Source organism: Peromyscus eremicus, chromosome 4 (assembly GCF_949786415.1).
Source record: "Peromyscus eremicus chromosome 4, PerEre_H2_v1, whole genome shotgun sequence".
Lineage (NCBI taxonomy): Eukaryota > Metazoa > Chordata > Mammalia > Rodentia > Cricetidae > Peromyscus > Peromyscus eremicus.
In genome coordinates, this window is record NC_081419.1 from 7803299 (window position 1) to 7823465 (window position 20167).

The window sequence follows — 20167 nt, forward strand, 5'->3', positions numbered from 1 at the left end:
TGGGCAGGGGTGGAATGCTTGCTGACTGGAGGGAGATCTAGCCTCCAGGTCCTGGACAAAGTGGTCTGCCCCAGAGACCTAGCAGAGGTTTGTGGGTGAAACCAGGGCTCACTGTACAGAGGGTGAGTTCTGCCAAGCTATTTTATACTGCTTTTGACACAAATTCCACTGAACTCAATGCTCAATTCACCGGACATCGCCAACGAGCATCCTACCAACCCTGAGGCCTTTGTTTAGGAAGACAGGGAGGGGCCCCAGACCGAGTTCCACCATGACTGCCCCTGCAGCAGTGGGAAGGCTCGGGAGCTGCTGGGATGAGGAAGGTGACGGCCTGTCACCTGTGAAAAGGTCAGCAAATGCCCCTTTTGTCTGAAGTAAAGTTGGAAATGACAGCTCTCCGAAAAGCTGCTGGGAACGCTTTAAACCCAAGTGTTGGCAGAGTACGTGTTCTTGGCTTTTGAAACAGACTCCCAGGCTCATGAGACAGCTTGTCGGCCACCCACTCCATCTCCCTCCCAGCGTGCATCCTGCCACCTTCTAGGTGGCCAGTAGAGGGCACCCCACCACCACGCTCCTGGCAGCTACGTTTTGGTTCTCAGATCAGGTGTTCCCACACAAAGACCAGGGAAGTAAGTACCTGATGTTTGCGATTTACTGCTCCATGGGAAAATCATGAACTTGCTATATATGCGATGATGTCACCTTCATAAAAGTACACAGGGGAACGAGCGCACAGGAAATGCAACAAAAGGTTATGAGAACGTGCTCACTGGAAACGGGTTTTGTTTTTCCATTAAGTTCTATATTCTGCCAATTTCCTACGAGCACTTAGTGCTCTTGTGATTGAAAAACTCGGCAGTGCTCATGGATGGGGAGTCATCTGGAGGGGCAGCAACATGATTCCTCACTGTTGGAGAAGCGTGTGCTGTGACAGTGACAATGGGGGACTCTCGCCCAGTGACCTGAGCACAGGCAGCCCAGAGGGGTGACCCAGGGGAGGCCCAGGGTTCCTGTGAGCACGGGCTCAGAGGAGGAAACAGGACTGGAAGTGAGGTGCCAGTCTGCCTTAACTCTGGGGTCTGGAGCTGGGACACAGCAGACTGAAAGTCACGGGCAGGGGTGGGGTGTGGGAATCTGGGCGGGGGTAGTCTATGGGGGGAGCTGAGTCTTCAAGTCACCTTAAAGCTGTCAGTCCCTACAAAGTCCCAGCATGCTCAGCCCTTCCTGTCTTCAATAGAAAATTGAAGTAACCAGCAATTCTTTAAAAAAAAAAAAAAAAGTCAAAGATACTGGATAGGAAAAGAATAAAATCCCAAAGCCAACTCACAAAAGATAAAAACAGCAAACCCAGATGACTTAAGAGGCTCGCACAGGCACGCACACTGCCTGTAAATCAACACCCAGCCAGAGAGGAGACTGGGAGAAACACACAACAACATTTGCATACAGGAGGTGATCCTCCTGAATGCTGCTGACTTAACTCAGCCAAATTAGAATACATTTTATATTGACTATTTTGACATTTGTTTTATTTGGCAAGTAAAACAGAACTGATCCAATTTCCTTGCAGCCATTGTAAACCATAAACTGTGCTCCAAGGCCATAAAACACAGAGCCTTGTAAGGGCTGTGCTGGGTGATGCCACCCTCCAGCCCCACCAGCTCCGGGCTACCGGCTGTGGCGTAGGTGACCTGGCTTTCCCGTGACAGGCAAGCTCAGGACATTCTCTGTTTCTTCTGGGACAGTAGGGACCCTGTCCAGTAAGTTTTTGTCAAGTCAACACAAGCTAGGGTTATTAGAAAGAGGGAACCGCTACTGAGAAAATGCCTCCATCAGCTCGGCCTGCACGCAAGTCTGTGGGGGCATTTTCTTGATTACCGCTAACTGATGTGGGAGGGCCCAGCCCACCATGGGGAGCAAGCCATGGAGAAAGAACACTCCTCCATGGCCTTTGTCAGTTTCTGCTCTGTCTTCCCCAATGATGGGCTATGACAGGATGGACACACAAGTCTTCCCCAGGTTGCTTTTGGTCAGTGTTTTTTGTTTGTTTGTTTGTTTTTGTTTTTGTTTTTTTCCTCACAGCAATAGAAAACACATTAGAATGGCTTCATTCCATGCAATAGGACTTATTAACTGCTTGAGGTGATGCCCATTTCCGGTCCTTCCTGACCACATGTGTCTTTGGAGACTGGCTCTACTTATCCAAGGCAGTTGAGCCCCAAGGGCTCTGCAGCTCTGCAGTTAACTCAGACTTGGGCTGACAAGAGCGCTGGAGACAAGTGGACCTCACCCAGCACAGACGACAGCCTGAAGTGACGCTGGCAGAATTGTTCTTATTATAAGGAGTGCAGTCTCCTGAAAACTCACCACTTTCTAAGGACTTCTGGCTTGTAGTCCCTGGAAAGCACAAACATCCTGGGCAGCTAACCAGTCCTGCTGGGTCTCCGATGGGTTACTGGCAGAGCTGAGAGGGAGTTCTGTCCTCTGGAAGCCAGGGCCCTGGTCACTGGCTGTCACACACACCTGTGTGTCTATAAGCTCACTTGAATGGCAAGCCAATTTTTGTGTTTTGTTTAATCTGGTTTGGTTTTTGAGACAGGGTCTCACTATGTAGCCTTGGCCTGGAACTTGTTACATAGACCATGCTGGCCTGGAACTCAAAATCTGCCTGCCTCTGCCCTCTGCCTCCTGAGCTGGGATTAAGGGTGAGAGACACCACGCCCAGCTTGACCAACCAAGTTTGAGCTTCACCTCTTGCTGTGTTGGGAACCTGTGGTATACCCATGATATAGAATATCGAGAGGCCTTTATACACACGGAACACACAGATTTCTGACCATGACTTTTTAAGGCCCAAGTTTAGATCTGTAAATTTTCAGCTACATGTTGCACTATTTCAGCAGATATTAAGTGGGTGTTTTCTAAACTGCTGCATGGCTTGGCAGCTCCCAAGGTCATGGAAGTGCATGGGTGAGGTCCTCAGCAAAGCCTCACCTGGGAAGGTTTGGGGCTGGGGTGGAGGCGGCTGACGACTGTGAGGGCGTGGTGGGTTGAGATGAGTCGTGGTTTCTTGGCACTCTGCCCATGCGATACCAGATGCCCATGCTGTTCAGTTCCCTGCAGGAGAAAAGGAACACCTTCAAGGCGCTGCTGAGCTTGGAGCACTGACCTGAGCCACAAAGCCAACCGTCACCTCATTATGCGCTGTCTCAAACCCCAGGAAGACCACTCCCACCATGTAAGACAGGCTCCATCACCTCCCTTCATGCCCCGGACCTAGCACGACTGCAGCTGAGGCCCTCTTTGTGTGTGATGTGGCCATCTTTACCTACCTGGGCATGTCCACCTGCCTGCTCTGGGCATGCCCACCTGCCTGCTCTGGGCATGCCCACCTGCCTGCTCTGGGTATGCCCACCTGCCTGCTCTGAGTATGCCCACCTGCCTGCTCTGGGTATGCCCACCTGCCTGCTCTGGGTATGCCCACCTGCCTGCTCTGGGCATCCCACCTGCCTGCTCTGAGTATGCCCACCTGCCTGCTCTGAGCATGCTCACCTGCCTGCTCTGGGCATGCCCACCTGCCTGCTCTGAGTATGCCCACCTGCCTCCTCTGGCATGTTGCTTGTTGGCATGTGCTCACTATTCATTTTACCACCTCACTGCTCTCAAGTACTCTATGTGGTCAGGGTGAGGCAGCTGGCAAATGCTCTGGAGACACATGCCTGACTTCCAAGCATGAGAAGGATTCTTCTTCAAGTTCACACACACTTCCACATGTCAGGATTTGGCCCCTCATAGCTGGGAGTCACTGCGTGTGGCCTCACTCCAAGGTCAGTTGGGAAGATGGCCTCAAACCCTCAAACTAGAGGCTCACAGCCCACAAACCAGCACAATCAAGAGTAGATGCATAGCATACATGGTGTGACAGCCACAGTGGCCGTGAGTAGATGCACACCATGCATGGTGTGACAGCCACAGTGGCCGTGAGTAGATGCACAGCATACATGGTGTGACAGGCACAGTGGCCATGAGTAGATGCACACCATGCATGGTGTGACAGCCACAGTGGCCGTGAGTAGATGCACAGCATACATGGTGTGACAGCCACAGTGGCCGTGAGTAGATGCACAGCATGCATGGTGTGACAGGCACAGTGGCCGTGAGTAGATGCACAGCATACATGGTGTGACAGGCACAGTGGCCGTGAGTAGATGCACAGCATGCATGGTGTGACAGGCACAGTGGCCGTGAGTAGATGCACAGCATACATGGTGTGACAGGCACAGTGGCCGTGAGTAGATGCACACCATGCATGGTGTGACAGCCACAGTGGCCGTGAGTAGATGCACAGCATACATGGTGTGACAGCCACAGTGGCCGTGCCCACACTGCACACCTGTGATGTGAATGAGGCAAGCTCACCCTTGGCAATCAAACAGGATAACTTCTGCCACGTTCAAGCCCTCTCTGCCACCCCAAAACGGTGTCTATGGGACTGGAAGCCGAGGGACAGCATCTCTTCTTCCAAAAATAAAAGGCATTTACTCTGTGGGTCTTGGGTGCAGTGAGGGGGGTGGTTTCTAAGCCAGACCCTGCCTCATCAGTTTCTCTCATCAGAAAGACCCACCTTTCTCCACCCCGCTGCAGCCTGTACTTCAGTGGACGCTGTGCCCTTTCCAGTCTGAGATTTCTGCCTCTCAGAGCACAAGTTCAGGCCCTTGTCATGTGGCACTCAGATTAAGTGACTTTGGTACTTAAAAATCATGCTATGTCTTCTAGGAGAGGATGTTATGGCTCAAGATGAAATAAAAATTGTACTCCAGCAATTTAAAAAATTATACCAAGGAAAAAAAATTCTAGTTTATCAAGACAAATACTGATTTAAAAAAATCCATTCTTCAGAATTGTTTAAAACAGTTAAAATTGCATCTTTTAAAAATAGTATTATAGGGGGCTGAAGAGATGGCTCAACAGTTAAGAGCACTGGCTGCTCTTCCAGAGGACTCGAGTTCAATTCCCAGCACCCACATGGCGGCTCACAACTGTCTGTCACTCTAGTTCCAGGGGATCTGACACCTTCACACCAATGCACATAAAATAAAGTTAAATAAATTATTAAAAATAGTATTGTGATGAGAGATGTGAACAGTAGATGCAAGTACACTATGAAAGTCCAGTGGTTGCTGTCCGTGTGTAAAGGGAAGCCTGCGGGGTGATGTGAGGTTGCTCTGCTCACGGCTTCCTCCCCTGTAACCTGCCTGCACAGTTAGTTTAACTCAGGGCACAAAGCAGGATTTGCAGGTGTGGGAAGGGAATGGCCAAGCCCTTCCTTTACCTGTTCATTTTTGGTGCAGAGGATGGAGCCGAGTTGACACCCCTAAGCATGGGCTCTACCACTAACGCCCAGCCTAAACCCATCTTGACCAGAGTACGTGAATCCACAGCGGAAGAGGCTGAAGAACCTCAGCTGCAAGACCCTAGACGCAACCACCTCAGTGCAGGAAGCATCCATTTTCTTGAGTTCATCCAGCCCCACCCCAGCCCCGCCTACCTGACCTTTGACCTCCTGCACATTTTGGCACAGCTACCCTCCTTCACTGTTCCTCCTTGAGCTCTACTGAAGCAGTCCTTACTTCCAGCTCAGGCCGGCCAACGAGGGAATGACCTTTCCCAGGTAACAGTGACCAGGTAGGGCTGCACCTGATGCTGGTCAGAGGAATCAAAACCAAGAACACTGAATTCAAGCATTGTGATGGGAACCGCAGGAAGGCAGACTTGCTAATCTCTGAAGCCGATCAAAGGGACAGCAGTGTCATGCCTCCCCAGAGGAACAGGTGTCAGATGGAGTCCCACCAGAGGACGAAGAGGGCAGGAAATAAGGTGTTCTCATCCTCTGAGTTCCTACTTCTGCCTGCCTAAGCCTGGCTGCTGTGTCAGCCAACAAATGCCTCCTTTTGCTTAAGCCACTCTGGGTGGGCTTCCCGTCACTCGGGCTCAGAGGCCCAAAGCGAAGAGCTGGGGTTTGCCTGCACTTGGAGTTTCCAGAGCTGCTTTGGAGCCAGGCCCTGCTTACTTCTGAGGCTCTAGGTGACCAGGACCCAATGGGCCCAGCCTCCAGCAAGCTCTCTGCTATTAGAAGACATGCATTGTAGAGTCCTGTAATATGTGGGTTTCTTTCTGACTTACAACCAATGTGACTAGAATAAAACCCAGGGGACCACTATTTCTCTCTGGGTCCAACGTTAGCCCTGGTGTGCCCACAGGTGGGTGTCTCTTCCCAGGATGAGCCACACTCACTCCCACTCTGCCCACCCAGTTCAGTCTTCTCTTCACAGCTGGTTCTCCTGACTCAGAGATCTATGCTTAGTAATCCAGCCTCCTGTCTTAACTGGAGTAGGCCAGCTCATCACATTCCCCTCACTGTCTGAAATGACCTTGTTCATCTTCTTGCTCACTGCTCATCTCTCTTTTCAGAACAGCCTCTCTGTGAGGACAGGGCCTTTGTCTCTCTCTCCTGCACACAGGATCTGTCCAGTGGTACAAACAGGTTGGCCATAAAATGCCCCAGGCCGATAAGCAGTGTGAAGAGTTGAGGTCTACAGTAGCATTCAGGCAGCATGCAGAGGGGCCTGAAAAGTGATTGTACAGGGACCAGAAGGCCCTAGGATGGAGCTACACTGTAAGCTGAGGTAGACTGAGGTCAGAGTCAGTGATGAGCACCAACACCAAGAGCTATGGATTATGGCTGAGCCTTATGAGCCATGCAGGAGTGGTCCCAGGAATGGCCCAAACACTCTCAGGGGAGGTGGATCTGTGTGTGGAAATACTGTTGAGACTTACCCAATAAATGTGTACTGGGGAGGTGCCTGCTTGGTCCGGCCCATGATGCGAATGTCACAAATGGCAGCTTCGGTTGAATCCCGGGGAATAAATTTAATGCATAGCCTCTTCTTTCTAAAGGCCACCTCCTCTAAGGAAATAACAACGGAAAGGTGTGAGTCTGATGGAGATGCCATCTCCTCTCCCATTTGGGCTGCAGAAGGGATGGTCACCCTTGTCATCTGGAAGAGGCCCCTAAGGACGGGTGATGGCAGCAGAGAACACCAGTCAGCCTGCCCTGCATCCAGGGCCTGACCCCGGACATGCTGGCCAAGAAGGAGCTCCCTGAACTGCTGCCACAGTCGCCGTCTGTGGACACCACCCAGGGACACCCCACTGTAAGGCTGCTCTTGCTTTTCAGTTTTTAGTATAGAAATCTTCAAGCATACCCCAAGGGGCGAGAACCGCAGGGCAGAACCACCTGCTTCTGGTCAGCACACTGGCTCCAGCTCTTCACACACCTTTAATTTTCCTGTCTGGATATATGGAACAGCCCTCCCAGCACTACGTCATGTTGCCCAGCTCTACCCCAGAAGGCATGGCTGTCATGTCCCTGCCATTTCTACCAAGAACAAGGAAATTCCTGAACTCATGGTCTGAATTCAAGTTTCTCCATCATCACACAATGCCCTGCACTGTCTGGATCCACATCTAGACTGTGTGCTGTGCAGTGGGCTGGCAGGTCTCTCAGTCCCTTTTACACTATCTCCACCCTTCGTGGCTCCTTGCTGCCTTGTGGCGCAGACAGGCAGGGAAAATAAACAAACAGTTGTTCGGCCCTCATCCAGTGGCACGTCGGAGCTGGCTGGCTTTGGCCCAGTCAGACCTCTCTGGAAGGCAGCGTATGTGTGGGCTCCCAGGGCCACTGCACCGAGTTCCACAGTGCGAGCCTGAGACCTGGATCACAACACTCCTGTGCACCGCTCTCACTGTGGTTTTTTAGGAGGTTTCAAATAGCAATTCTCCAAATTCTGCCATTCCTTCTGCATTAATAAGTTCAAGTTCTTCTATCTAAAACATAACTCTTCTTTAGCTATGCGCCACTCTAAGGTTGATTTTGACCAGGAAGGAATGCCAGTGTGTGGCTCTTCTCTGTCACTTGTCCAGCCCACACACAATGGGCTGGTGCTGTAGCAATGGACGACGGTGCCCATCGAGGTGGTGGTGTGGCTCATTAGTGGCTCTGAACTTTTCCCAACAGTTCACGAGTCTTTCAGTTGGATTTATGGGTTACTTTTTTCATTTTTAAAAGATTTTTTAAATTAAAATAATTATACCATTTTCCCCTTTCCCTTTCTGTCCTCTGGCCCGCCTATACACACCCCCTTTGCTCTCTTAAATTCATGACCCCTGGCCTTTTTCTTTAATTGCTGTTACGTATATATTCCTAAATACATAGATACAACCTGTTCGGTCTGTATAATGTCTCCTGTTTGTATACAATTGCAGGGCCCACCATTTGTATCAGACGACCAACTGGAGATGCCTTCCCTGGGGAAGACTGTTTCTTCCACTCTCTGCACTCAGCTGCCTGTAGCTTTGTTTGAGACAGGGTCTCACTGGGCACCCTAGATCAGTCTCAAACTTGTAATCCTCCTGCCTCAGCCTCATAAATGCTGGGATTACAGGTACGTGCTACCACACCTAGCTCCATCAGTAGGGTCTGGGCTGGGAGCCTAGCTCTGCCACTGCTGGCACTGGTACCTCAGAGCCACTTGAACCCTCCAGCCTCGGTTTTGCCATCTGTAGAAGGGAACTGGGGAAGCCCACCCCAGAGGAGTACGGGAGATGCTGTGTGGGAACATGATTTCTTGGCCAGTTCTAGGCACATGGTAGGTGCTCAGTAAAGGACAGCTAGGAGGGATTGGCAAGCCAGCACAGTGTGCACTTAACATCTGCGCTTGGTACTGACCCTCCAAGTGGCAGAATCTGTGACCATTTACACATGGTCCTGCTGCAGGCAGGCGGGGGAGGGTGGTTCTGCCGTCCTGGTGCAATCAGCAGTATTATTGGGTCTTTGCTATGTTTTGGAAGAAAGGGGGTGTCTTTTTAAAAAGCCAGAAAGCTGGGCAGTGGCGGTGGTGGCACACACCTTTAATCCCAGCACTCAGGAGGCAGAGGCAGGCAGATCTCTGTGAGTTCGAGGCCAGCCTGGGCTACAGAGCGAGTTCCAGGACAGCCAGAGCTACACAAAGAAACCCTGTCTTGAAAAAAACAAAGAAACAAACGAACAGGCAAACAAAAAGTCAGGCTGAAATGCCCAAATTCTGTGAAATTTCTTTCCCAGAAATAAAAGCAAAGGGCTACATCCTCAAGCCGCAAAGCTTCAAGCTGTAGAAATGTCTATGATACATACAGCAAACACCCTCCTTGAGGCAGAGATGGCATCCTGGAGGAAGGGGGCAGCATATCAATCCTGTACCTAACACCATTTGCTACCAAGTTCAAGTCCTGAAGGAGATGCACTGGAGACCTTCCCTGAGGTAAACTGCAGGGCAGCTATTCTGCTAGCCTTTGCCACAGCTTGGCTCCATGTCTCCATCTGCAGCCAGCTTAGTCAAGGACGATCCACTCATTCATTACACATGCTTAAGCAGGCCTCGTTTTAAGTAAACATATTATACATAGTCAATAGAAATGTGTTCAGTCATGCTAATGAACACAGGGAGAGTACACAGCACTTTACTAAAACAAACAGTCTTCCAGTGTTTAAGTGCTGTACGGACTGCAATAGGCTATATTTTAAATTAATTACAGGAGTCTCGTCTTTTTGGCTGACTTCATGAAATCAAGGCTTTAAGTGCTCTCAGGAGATACTGGGTTGACCTTGAGGCTTTTGATCCCCTGAGAGTCTCTGAGAAACAGTCCCATGACTAGAGGTATGCTTAGACACCTGAGGGAGAGCACAGAGCCCCCTGGACAGCAGCGGATGCAAACATGAGACCTGGCTTCCCAGTCAGAACCACTGGGCCCCAGCAGTCCCAGCACCGGCCCACAACAGACCTCCTCACCGAATGAGCTCAACAAACCGGAAATGCTGAATGTGGAATCCCTTGTGGCTACACCATATATCCATACGAAAGATACTACGCATCAATTAGCTGTCAAAATAAACATCAAGGAAATACTTAAAACTTTGAAAACCTCAGGAAGAAAACAGAACAGGAATGAATACAAATCACTGTCAGCAGAGAATTCACCTAAGAGGCAAAGGTAGCAAGCAATCGTTTGCAAAGCACTCAGGCTTGCTAATAAGTAGCGAACTACAAATTAAACACAATTTAAATAGTGAAACAAAGTAAGAGGCTGAGCGCCTGCATGGTAGTCTGAGGAAATGAAGCCTTTGCTGCAGACAGTGAGAGACCTTTGCGGAGGTCAGCAGCCGGCAAGTCCAACCCGCAAGGGACCAGTGTGCTCCAGCAACGTACCCTCCTCGGCTGACAAACAGGGAAACTGAGCCAGGAGTCTGAGAGGACCTGCTCGGGGTTCCACAGCATGAGCAGCAGGGCCAGCCTGAACCCGCAGACACAGAGACAGATTCAGAAGGAAGAGCCCGTCCTTCTGGTTCCCGCTTGGGATCCGGACTGGGGTCCTCTTGTCTGCGCACTTTCCACAGCCTGACATGACTACGTGTGGGAACGACCAGAAACAGGCAGAACTACACGGGAAGCACCAGCTGGGGGGGGGGGGGGGGCAGGGCGGCCAGGGCTGGAAAGCAGTGTCTCCATGACGTCCGTGCCTGCTCTGAGGGCAGCTGTGGTGAGGAAAGGCCCATGATGGTGGTGCACAAGCATGACTATTCTGAGAAGTACTGGACTGTGTGTTTTAAATGGGTGAATTACATGGTACTTAGATTGTATCTTAAACCACTATTAAAAAAAAAAAAACTCTGCTACTTAGAAACTCTGTTTGCCCAAGGTGCTTAGTACATGTGTGTGTGTACATGTGCATGTACACACATGTGTGTTTGTGCATGCATATGCATGTGCACACATGTGTATGTTCTGTGTGCGTGCATGTGCATGTGTATATGTAGGTGTGTGTGTGCATGTGTATATGTAGGTGTGTGTGTGCATGTGTATATGTAGGTGTGTGTGCATGTGTATATGTAGGTGTGTGTGTGCATGTGTATATGTAGATGTGTGTGTACAGGTGTATGTGTGTATACTATATGCATGTATGTGCATCTGCATGTGTATGTACGTGTGTATGTGTATGTATATGTGTATGTGTGCATATGAATCTGTGTGTGTATGCATGTGCATTTGTACGTGTGTGCATATGTACATGATTAAGTGCATGCATGCATGTGTATTGTGTGCATATGTGTATGTGTAAGCATGTATATATCCATGCGTATTTATGCACATGCATGTATGTGTGCATATGTTTCCATGTGTATGCATGTGTATGTGTATATGTGCATGTATGTCCGTGTGTGCATATGCATGCATATGTACATGTGTACATCTGTGTTTGTATGTGGGTGTGTTCTTACACTTGGTTAAGATGCAGTCACTGTACCTTGCTTTTCCTCACATGCAAAGCAGACCTAACACCCATCTCCATGGAGGTCTCCTAAAGATAAGATGACATCATGAGGGTGGAGTGTTTATCATGGGGGCTTTACATGAAACGTTAAACGTCAGTGTCCTCTTTTTCTGTTGCTGTGGTAACACATCCTGACCAAAGGCACTTGAGGAAGAATAGTTTATGTGGCTTACAATCCCAGGCTAGAGCATGTCACTGAGGGGAAGTCAAGAACAGAGAGAAACAAGCTTCCTCAAGTTTACAAGAGAAACAAGTTTACACTCCGTTGCTGGCTCCTCCAGCCCTCGGCCCCTCTGCCCTCACACAGCCCAGGACCTCCTGCCCAGGTGGACTGGGTCAGTTACAATTATGACAACCCCCTGCAAGCATGCCCAGAGGCCGATCTGATCCCTTCTAAGGTGATTCCAGGCTGTGCCACAGTGGCAGTTAAAACCAACCAGCCCCATGACATTTGCTGAGACATGGCGCAGCACACGAGGGATCTGTGCTTTCCTGAAGTAAGTTCCACTGGAGGGGCTGGAGACATGGAAGCTGTTCAGTTTGAAATGTGAACAAGAAAATGGCAAGCAAGTAATGGGTTCAGAAACATTTGAACCAAGGAAAACCTGAAAACACACACACACACACACACACACACACACACACACACACACACACAAAAAAAAAAAAATAAATAAATAAATAAATAAAAACAAAGAACAGGGTACAGAATTCCATAAAGGAATTTCACAGATAAAGGGATCTCTGTTCTCTTATTCACGGCCTCACTGCTGTGGAGGGGGCTCAGGAGTGATTACAAATAAAAGCAAGTTCCTGTACACCAACTAAAGATGCTCAGATACACGAAGGCTCCCTGACTCTATCTTACCAGTCCTGCTCCAGAACCAGCCCTAGCCCAGGATCCTGAGGCAGCTTCTCCATCTTCCACACTTCTCTGCTGCTCAGCTCAGTGCAGTGTTGCTCAGTGGTTGGAACATCTGGTCTAATTCAAATCTTGTTTTTATTTGTTTGAGGTTTTTGTTGTTGTTTTGTAATAGAAGGGATCTCATGTAGCCCAGGCTGGCCTCTCACTTGCTATGTAGTGAAGGATGACCTTGAATTCTGATCTTCCTGCCCCTACCTCCCCAGTGTTGGGACTACGGGGACAGGAGCTACCATACCTGGCTCCATTTGATCTTGCATGCCCTAACTTGCAGCCTTTCTGGTTTGTGCCTCTTGCTCGCTCTGTGAGCCCCAAACCAGGCACAGAGCTTTTCTTGCAGCCTCCAGGGATCTTTTGATCTCTGCCCTTCCTCCCTTTTGCTTTGGGGTCTTGTGTCGAGCCTGGCTTCAGCAACAGCTGAGGGCAGACTGAAGACCAACTATCCCTAGACTCTGTCCCGTTATGGAGTGACCCCCAAGCAGCAGGGGCATCATTCTAAGAAAAGGGACTCTGCTCACTTGCAGGCAGGGCCCCACATACTCTTTGGATACACAGAGAACCACAGTGGATGTCACAAGTGGCAGGCTTTCTTTACCAGCCACAGGAAGTCCCTTCAAATGTTTCTGGAGAAAACCACACAAAGTATTAAGTCCACCAGAAGAGAAGGAGACTATCCCCAAGGCATGCATGCTAAGAGCAGACTCACGTGTGTCCACTGTCTCCTGGATAGGGATGAAGCCCACAGGCAATGTGTCCTTGACATCGATGAGCTTCATGTCCACCAGCACATTCCCCAAGTGACTCTTGGGAAGAAGAAAAGATACACAGACTGTTAACTGGAGCTCCTCAGTTGGCTTGCAGTCCTGGCTTCAGGACGCATATTTAATACAGTGACACTGCAGCTCTCCCTCTTAGGTTATTAGAGAAGATACCTAATGTTCCCCAGCATTTACCAGGGACCACAGTGGACCTCAGGAAGGAGGTTCACCTGTGAAACCTCAAAGCCACTCACTCAGATGTGGCCTTGATGAGCTGGATGAACCACCCTGTAGACAGAACCCAGCAGAGGGCAGGTGGGCATGTGGCCTAGATCCCACCCCCTCTCAGGGTCTGCAGGGTTTAAACGGAGGAGGTTCTGGGATGCTTGCAGGAGAGAAGTTGCATCTGAACTGAACGGAGACTGATCACACAACCTAAGGGGGTTTTGGTCACAGTTTTCAGTTACAAGATGAACTGTACAAAATCCCAAGAATCATAAGCTAACAGAACAGCAGCCCAGCCACTTCCGTATCCCATGCCTTCTGAAATGACTCGCTAGGGGGGCTCTTAAGAGTTCCTATTGAGTGGTGGCAGAAGGGTCCACAGTGACTGTTGCCATAAAGACATCTTTTGGAGATGGCAGGTGGCGCACCATTCTATAACCGCAAGAGAGAATCTTTGCAAACACACCAGCACTTGCAGCCCTCACTTCATGCTAGAAACTGCTCTCAAGAAACCTGCCCTATGCAGGGCTGCTGTGGAGATTACATTCACATCTTCAGAGTCCTCTCAGCCTCGTCAGAGCCAGTTAAGGCAAGGAAAGTGGGTTCCCAGCCCAAATCTCCCATTGGGGTCACAGCAATGTGCTCTGTGTGCCCACTTTGCAGAAGCACCATCCTTCAAAGCCAGCCTGCACGCACGCACACTTCCCTTGTCTGCAATTCCGGAAAAACATCTAAGGGGGCAGCCCAGGCTCGGTTCTCACAGGCACCGCTCAGGACAGGGTCCCCTGTTGCCTAGAGAAGGGACCCAACTTCATCTCTGAACTTGGGGAACACAGACTCCTCTCCACCCTGAGAGCACAGGCATCTCCGAAATCCATACAGGGAACATCTGCTTTCTGAAGTAAGCCAGGCACTCTCTCCTTAAGCTCCTTTAAACTTCCTATCAATTTATAAGTGGACTCTGTGGTGGTTTGAATAAGACTGGCCTCCATAGGCTCATAGATTTAAACACTTAGTCATCAGGGAGTGGAACTACTTGAAAAGGATTGGGAGGTGTGGCCCTGTGTCACTGGGGGTGGCCTTTGAGGTTTCAAAAGCCATGCCAAGCCTAGTGTCTCTCAGCTACTGCTCCAGCACCATTTCTGCCTGTGTGCTGCCATGCTCCTGGCCATGGTGATAATGAACTGTAGACAAGCCCCCAGTTAAATGCTTTCTTTTATAAGAGTTGTCTTGATTATAGTGTCTCTTCACAGTAATAGAACAGTGACTAAGACAGACACTGTGAGGTATCCATCTACCTACCATCTTCAAAGATGTTGTTACAGAAACTGTGCAGTGAGGGTCAAGAATTCATAACTAATAATGTCTCCCTGTCTTTATTTGGGAGCTGGTTGGCGGCCCAAAGAAAGTTCCAACTACATTTGGTGGCACACTTTTCAACAAGTGGGTGCTGATGATCAGAAACCAAATCAGACTTCCTTGGATGGCAAATTGAAATGGGTCACCCAAATTCTGAAAGCTTATTATTGGTTATTATGGTGCATAAGTAAAACACATGCCTCAGGTGGAAATCAGAAGTCAGAGTGACATGTGTAGTCTGTGCCCAGCACTTCCATGACTGTCCCATCAGACACTTGTCCTTTTCTCTCAACATCCCTGTGCTTGCCAACAGCTCCATGTTATCGCTGCTCAGGGGGCCAGGGCTCAGGAAGACAGAATGTACTGAGGTGCAGCATGTGGGAACAGGCCCTCTCTAGTGTGGAACAGACTTCTAACTACATGGGAAGGCCAGGCTCAGCCGAGAACCTTGGAAGCACCACCTGCCTTGGGAGCAGCCCAATCTAATCTACTGCGTTTCCCCGAGGCAGCTGCCCTTCTATGTCAGGCTGCTTTCTGCATCAAGGAATTAACAACTGGGCGTGTTCTGCTGCCCCAGAGATGGATGGACACTCATCAATATTGCGCTTGAACATCTTCAGCTTGACAAGCTGGACTCTGTAGAAGTCAACTGCAAACCACTTAGCAGCGTCAACCTCCCCACTCTCAAGAAAATGCCCTAATCATAACATCAAAGCGTTGGTGGTGCGGCCACTGAAACAAGCATGGCGAAACCCTTCCGTGCACACAAAATGGGAGGCTGCCCTGTCGACGCTTCCAGCAGCCTGAGTGTGGTCCTCTTCTGTGGGCTGTCCCTCTGTGGGATTTTTTCTTTTTTTCATACTGTAGGCCTACAACCCCATGAATTTTGCTGGTTCCTTTCCCTTCCCCCTCTTGTGCTCTCTTTCATTTCCTCCTCATAAATATGAAGAACGTATTCCCAATCCTTGTTGAGCAAATGATTCATACCAGAAGCCCGATATACACTGACTCAGGGTATTTATATTGTCTCTGGTAGCCAGTATTTGCTAGTATACTGTAATTATTTTTGACAACTTTGCATTTAAGGTGGCCACAGATAACCAACTTAATATTCAAATGTTCATAAATCCTTCTGTTTAACATCCTCCCTACCTAATCCATGTACATTATTATTACAGGTAATGCAGAAAGTACGGGGCATGAAAAGTGCAATTAATCTCACTCCTGCCCCAGGAAACGATGTCACTCTAAACCCAGGTTTCCATATTAATGGTCTGATTGGGGGAAAGGAATTTAGGACTCAAAGGAAGCTCCCCAAACTCCTATGCTCGGAATCTCAAGTCACCTAATTAAGACTTGGCCTGCTCTGGAGATCCCACACCCTCCCATATGGTTGTAAAATGGTACTCTGCCAAGCCTCTGTTGACTCTAGGCCAGGACAGACAGGCAGCCGCCACCGGCTAGCATGTGCCTAGCTCCTGCCTCACTCAAGGACTGGCAAGTGGGCCACCCAAAAATTTGATCCCAAAGCAAATTCTATCCCCCGATTTGATCATTTAGATGACGGCATTGCTAAGCTAGATCCCTTAGCCCTAGACATATTCATTCTCTTCCTTAAAAAGGGAGCACCCAAGCTTCAGTACAGGGCAGGGGCTTCTTGGGCTCTCCTCCTGGCAGCCTCACACCTCATCACCCCAGCACCCAGCTACTGATGGACAGCAACATGTTTTCTGGCAGTGCCAGTGCTGTGGGGTGTTTTGTATGCTGTGAATGTATTGCTCTGATTGGTTGATAAATAAAATGCTGATTGGCCAATAGCCAGTGTAGGCAGGATAAGCAGACAAGGAGAATTCTGGGAAGAGGAAGGCTGAGTCAGGAGACGCCAGCCCACTGTCCAGGGAGCAGCATGTAATGGCACACAGGTAAAGCCACGGAAAACGTGGCGACATATAGAGTAACAGAAATGGGCTGAGTTTAAGTGCAAGAGCTAGTCAGTGGTAGGCCTGAGCTAATGGCCATGCAGTTATAATAATATAAGCCTCTGTGTGTTTACTTGCGGGACTGGTGGGTAAGAGAGATGTGTCCTGACTGCGGAACAGGCAGGACACAGGAAAACTTCCAGCTACAGTGCCAGGGACCGAACCCAAGGCCCCATGTATGCTAAGAAGGCACTCTACCACGACCCTCAAGCCCAAGAACCGTGTTTCCTCCTCTGAATCATAATGGACCTGTTGCTGCCCCCACTCCCAGGACTTCAAGAACTCTTCTGCCTAGAAGACCAATGCCTCATGGATTTCAGGAGGAAATGTAGCAAGCCAGTGTAACTGACCCAAGGGACTGTGGATATCCTCTGAGCACAGGGCTGGGGTGATTTGAGTGAGAAATGTCCCACATAGTTTTGAGGATGTGAACACTTGGTCCTCAGTTTGTGGGGAGGTTAGGGGAGGTGTAGGAGGTATGGCCTTACTAGAGGAAATATGTCACTGGGGGCAGACTTTGAGAGTGGAAAAGCTCACACCACTTCCAGTCCTCACTCTGCTTCACACTTGCAATTGAGGATGTGAGCTCTGAGGTTCCTGCTCTTCACACCACGTCTTCCACTTGCGGCCACACCTCCCTGCCTTGATAGATGTTATCCCTCTAGATCCATAAGCCAAAATACACCCCTCCTTCTGTAAGTTGCCTTGATCATGGTGTTTTATCACAGCAACAGAAAAGTAACTTAGACAAGGTGCTTGACAAGTCTTCAGGACTTCCTCCCGAGAGTCCGGCAGCAGCGACTCTATGACAGTCCACAGGGACAGTGGTCAGTGGACTGAACAGAGGCAATGGGAGCAAAAAGCAGAAAGAGCTTTCAAAAGACATTTGAGTAGACTCCAGGGACAAGGGGACTGAGGAGGGTGTGCGAGGGTGCGGGTGCGCGAGGGTGTGGGTGGGAAGGATCGTTAATGGGTCTACTGATAGCCTCCTGAGCCCAGCACCTGGTGTGCTGATGTCACCTCACCCCTGCTCTTTGGAGTCTTATCAGGCTACAGTGAACCCAAAGGGTCTGTGCAGACACCCCACAGCACTGTGCAGGTGCCGACTCTGGCTCAGCTGCCACCATCCTGATACTGAAAAAGCATTCAAAGGCCTGGTAGTAAAGATCTCCACTCTAGTCATAAACTCTACTTTACAAGCAGCAAATGCATTCCTCTTGTAATCATAGGGGAACTTAATGGGGTTATTTCACCTGAAATCCTGAACACGTTAGGAACAATATTCATACAAAGAATTATCAATGAGCAATGGGTAGTGTGTGATCACATTACAGTCCACATTCAGACACTGCTAAAGGGACACACCTCGAACTGGCAGTGGGACCCCAGGCTGGAGGGTTATAATGAAGAGAAGGGCTGTGACAGAGAGAGGCTGTGATGGACAGGGCGGCTGTGATGGACAGGGAGGCTGTGATGGACAGGGAGGCTGTGATGAACAGGGAGGCTGTGACAGAGATAGGCTGTGATAGAGAGAGGCTGTGATGAACAGGGAGGCTGTGATGGACAGGGAGGCTGTGATGGACAGGGAGGCTGTGATAGAGAGAGGCTGTGATGGACAGGGCGGCTGTGATGACAGGGAGGCTGTGACAGACAGGGAGGCTGTGATTGGCAGGGCGGCTGTGACAGACAGGGAGGCTGTGATGGACAGGGAGGATGTGACAGAGAGAGGCTGTGATAGAGAGAGGCTGTGATGGACAGGAAGGCTGTGATGGACAGGGAGGCTGTGATGGACAGGGAGGCTGTGATGGACAGGGAGGCTGTGATGGACAGGGAGGCTGTGATGGACAGGGAGGCTGTGATGGACAGGGAGGCTATGGTGAAGAAGAAAGCTTCTACCTTTTGTTCTTCTGATCGGCATGTTTTATGCTGTGTGGATTTTTTTTAAAAAACTACAACCTATATTACCATTATAATTAAATTTCTAAATTGGCAAAAAAAAATATTTCCAAAGTAAGTAAGTATCTGAATTAGAAGAGACAAATCCTCTCCTCCCCAGAGAGGAGCAGTGACTTCACGGTGGGATAAAAATGGGAGACCATCTGAGGAGGGAGCGCGGTACCATCATGCGTGGGCCTCATACAAGGAGGCTCACCAAAGCTAGTGCCGTTTTTTCTAAAATGCCTCAATGGAAAAGCTCTTGTAGCTATCTTTAAAGCTTCCTAGTTCATGGGCTAAAGTATCAAAACTCAGTATAAGAGAATTATACACAAGTGGATACCTCGCTCTGAAAATGGTGACATGTCTTATGTCACACAGAGGCTCTTAAGAAACAAGGCCGGGTAATGTCTGGGGACAGGCATGGATAGTGGGTGTCATGGACCCTCCACTGAGCTGGTATGCCCTCTGAGGGCTGCTGCTCACCCCCTGCCCCAGAAGTCTCTCCTCCATCCCCACTGCCCCAGAAGACTCTCCTCCATCCCCACTGCCCCAGAAGACTCTCCTCCATCCCCCTGCCCCAGAAGACTCTCTTCCATCCATAGTGCCCCAGAAGACTCTGCTCCATCCCCCTGCCCCAGAAGACTCTCCTCCATCCCCCTGCCCCAGAAGACTCTCCTCCATCCCCCTGCCCCAGAAGACTCTCTTCCATCCATAGTGCCCCAGAAGACTCTCCTCCATCCCCCTGCCCCAGAAGACTCTCCTCCATCCCCACTGCCCCAGAAGACTCTCCTCCATCCCCACTACCCCAGAAGACTCTCCTCTATCCCCACTGCCCCAGAAGACTCTCCTCCATCCACAGTGCCCCAGAAGACTCTCCTCCATCCCCACTGCCCCAGAAGTCTCTCCTCCATCCCCACTGCCCCAGAAGTCTCTCCTCCATCCCCACTGCCCCAGAAGACTCTCCTCCATCCCCACTGCCCCAGAAGACTCTCCTCCATCCCCACTGCCCCAGAAGACTCTCCTCCATCCACAGTGCCCCAGAAGACTCTCCTCCATCCCCACTGCCCCAGAAGACTCTCCTCCATCCCCACTGCCCCAGAAGACTCTCCTCCATCCATGTCACTCACAGGAACAGTAGGCAAATGAGAGAGCAGTGAGAGGATTTCCTGGTCTCCTTTGGAGAAAACATCTTAATGGAATTCACTGTGCACTTGGGGATGTGGTTAATAACATTGTTAATAAGTGAAACATGGTGCTGGCTGCCGATTCTACCCTGCTCACTGAAACCACAGATAAATTAATACAGCAATGAACAGAAAGCACACACAAAAAGGGGAAACCCCAACCAGGACTGCCAATCACTCCTGCCCACTCAGCAAGGGAACTGCCACCGGACTCACATTCTCTTTGGAAAACGACCTCGTGAAACACAGGTATCTGGTGACCTTGGACTTGAATAAGCCGTCCTTCCAGAGGTCAGCATCCACGCCATCTGCTGTCTGTGCGACCTGCAGCAGAGAGATGAGCAGAGGGCACAGGTAAGATGAGACGGAGCGGAG

The 20167-nt window shown here is 49.9% G+C and overlaps 1 protein-coding gene across 1 annotated transcript in view; it reads right to left on the reverse strand.

Moving 5' to 3' along the window:
* Mvb12b (multivesicular body subunit 12B) overlaps positions 1-20167 on the reverse strand; it is a 160152-nt gene that overhangs the window by 93088 nt on the left and 46897 nt on the right. The window contains exons 3-6 of the mRNA XM_059260114.1: positions 20009-20116; positions 13056-13152; positions 6838-6967; positions 2995-3117 (exon numbers count right to left, since the gene is read on the reverse strand). Of these exons, the coding sequence (XP_059116097.1) occupies positions 2995-3117; positions 6838-6967; positions 13056-13152; positions 20009-20116 (458 nt within the window). The remainder of the gene's footprint in view (positions 1-2994; positions 3118-6837; positions 6968-13055; positions 13153-20008; positions 20117-20167) is intronic.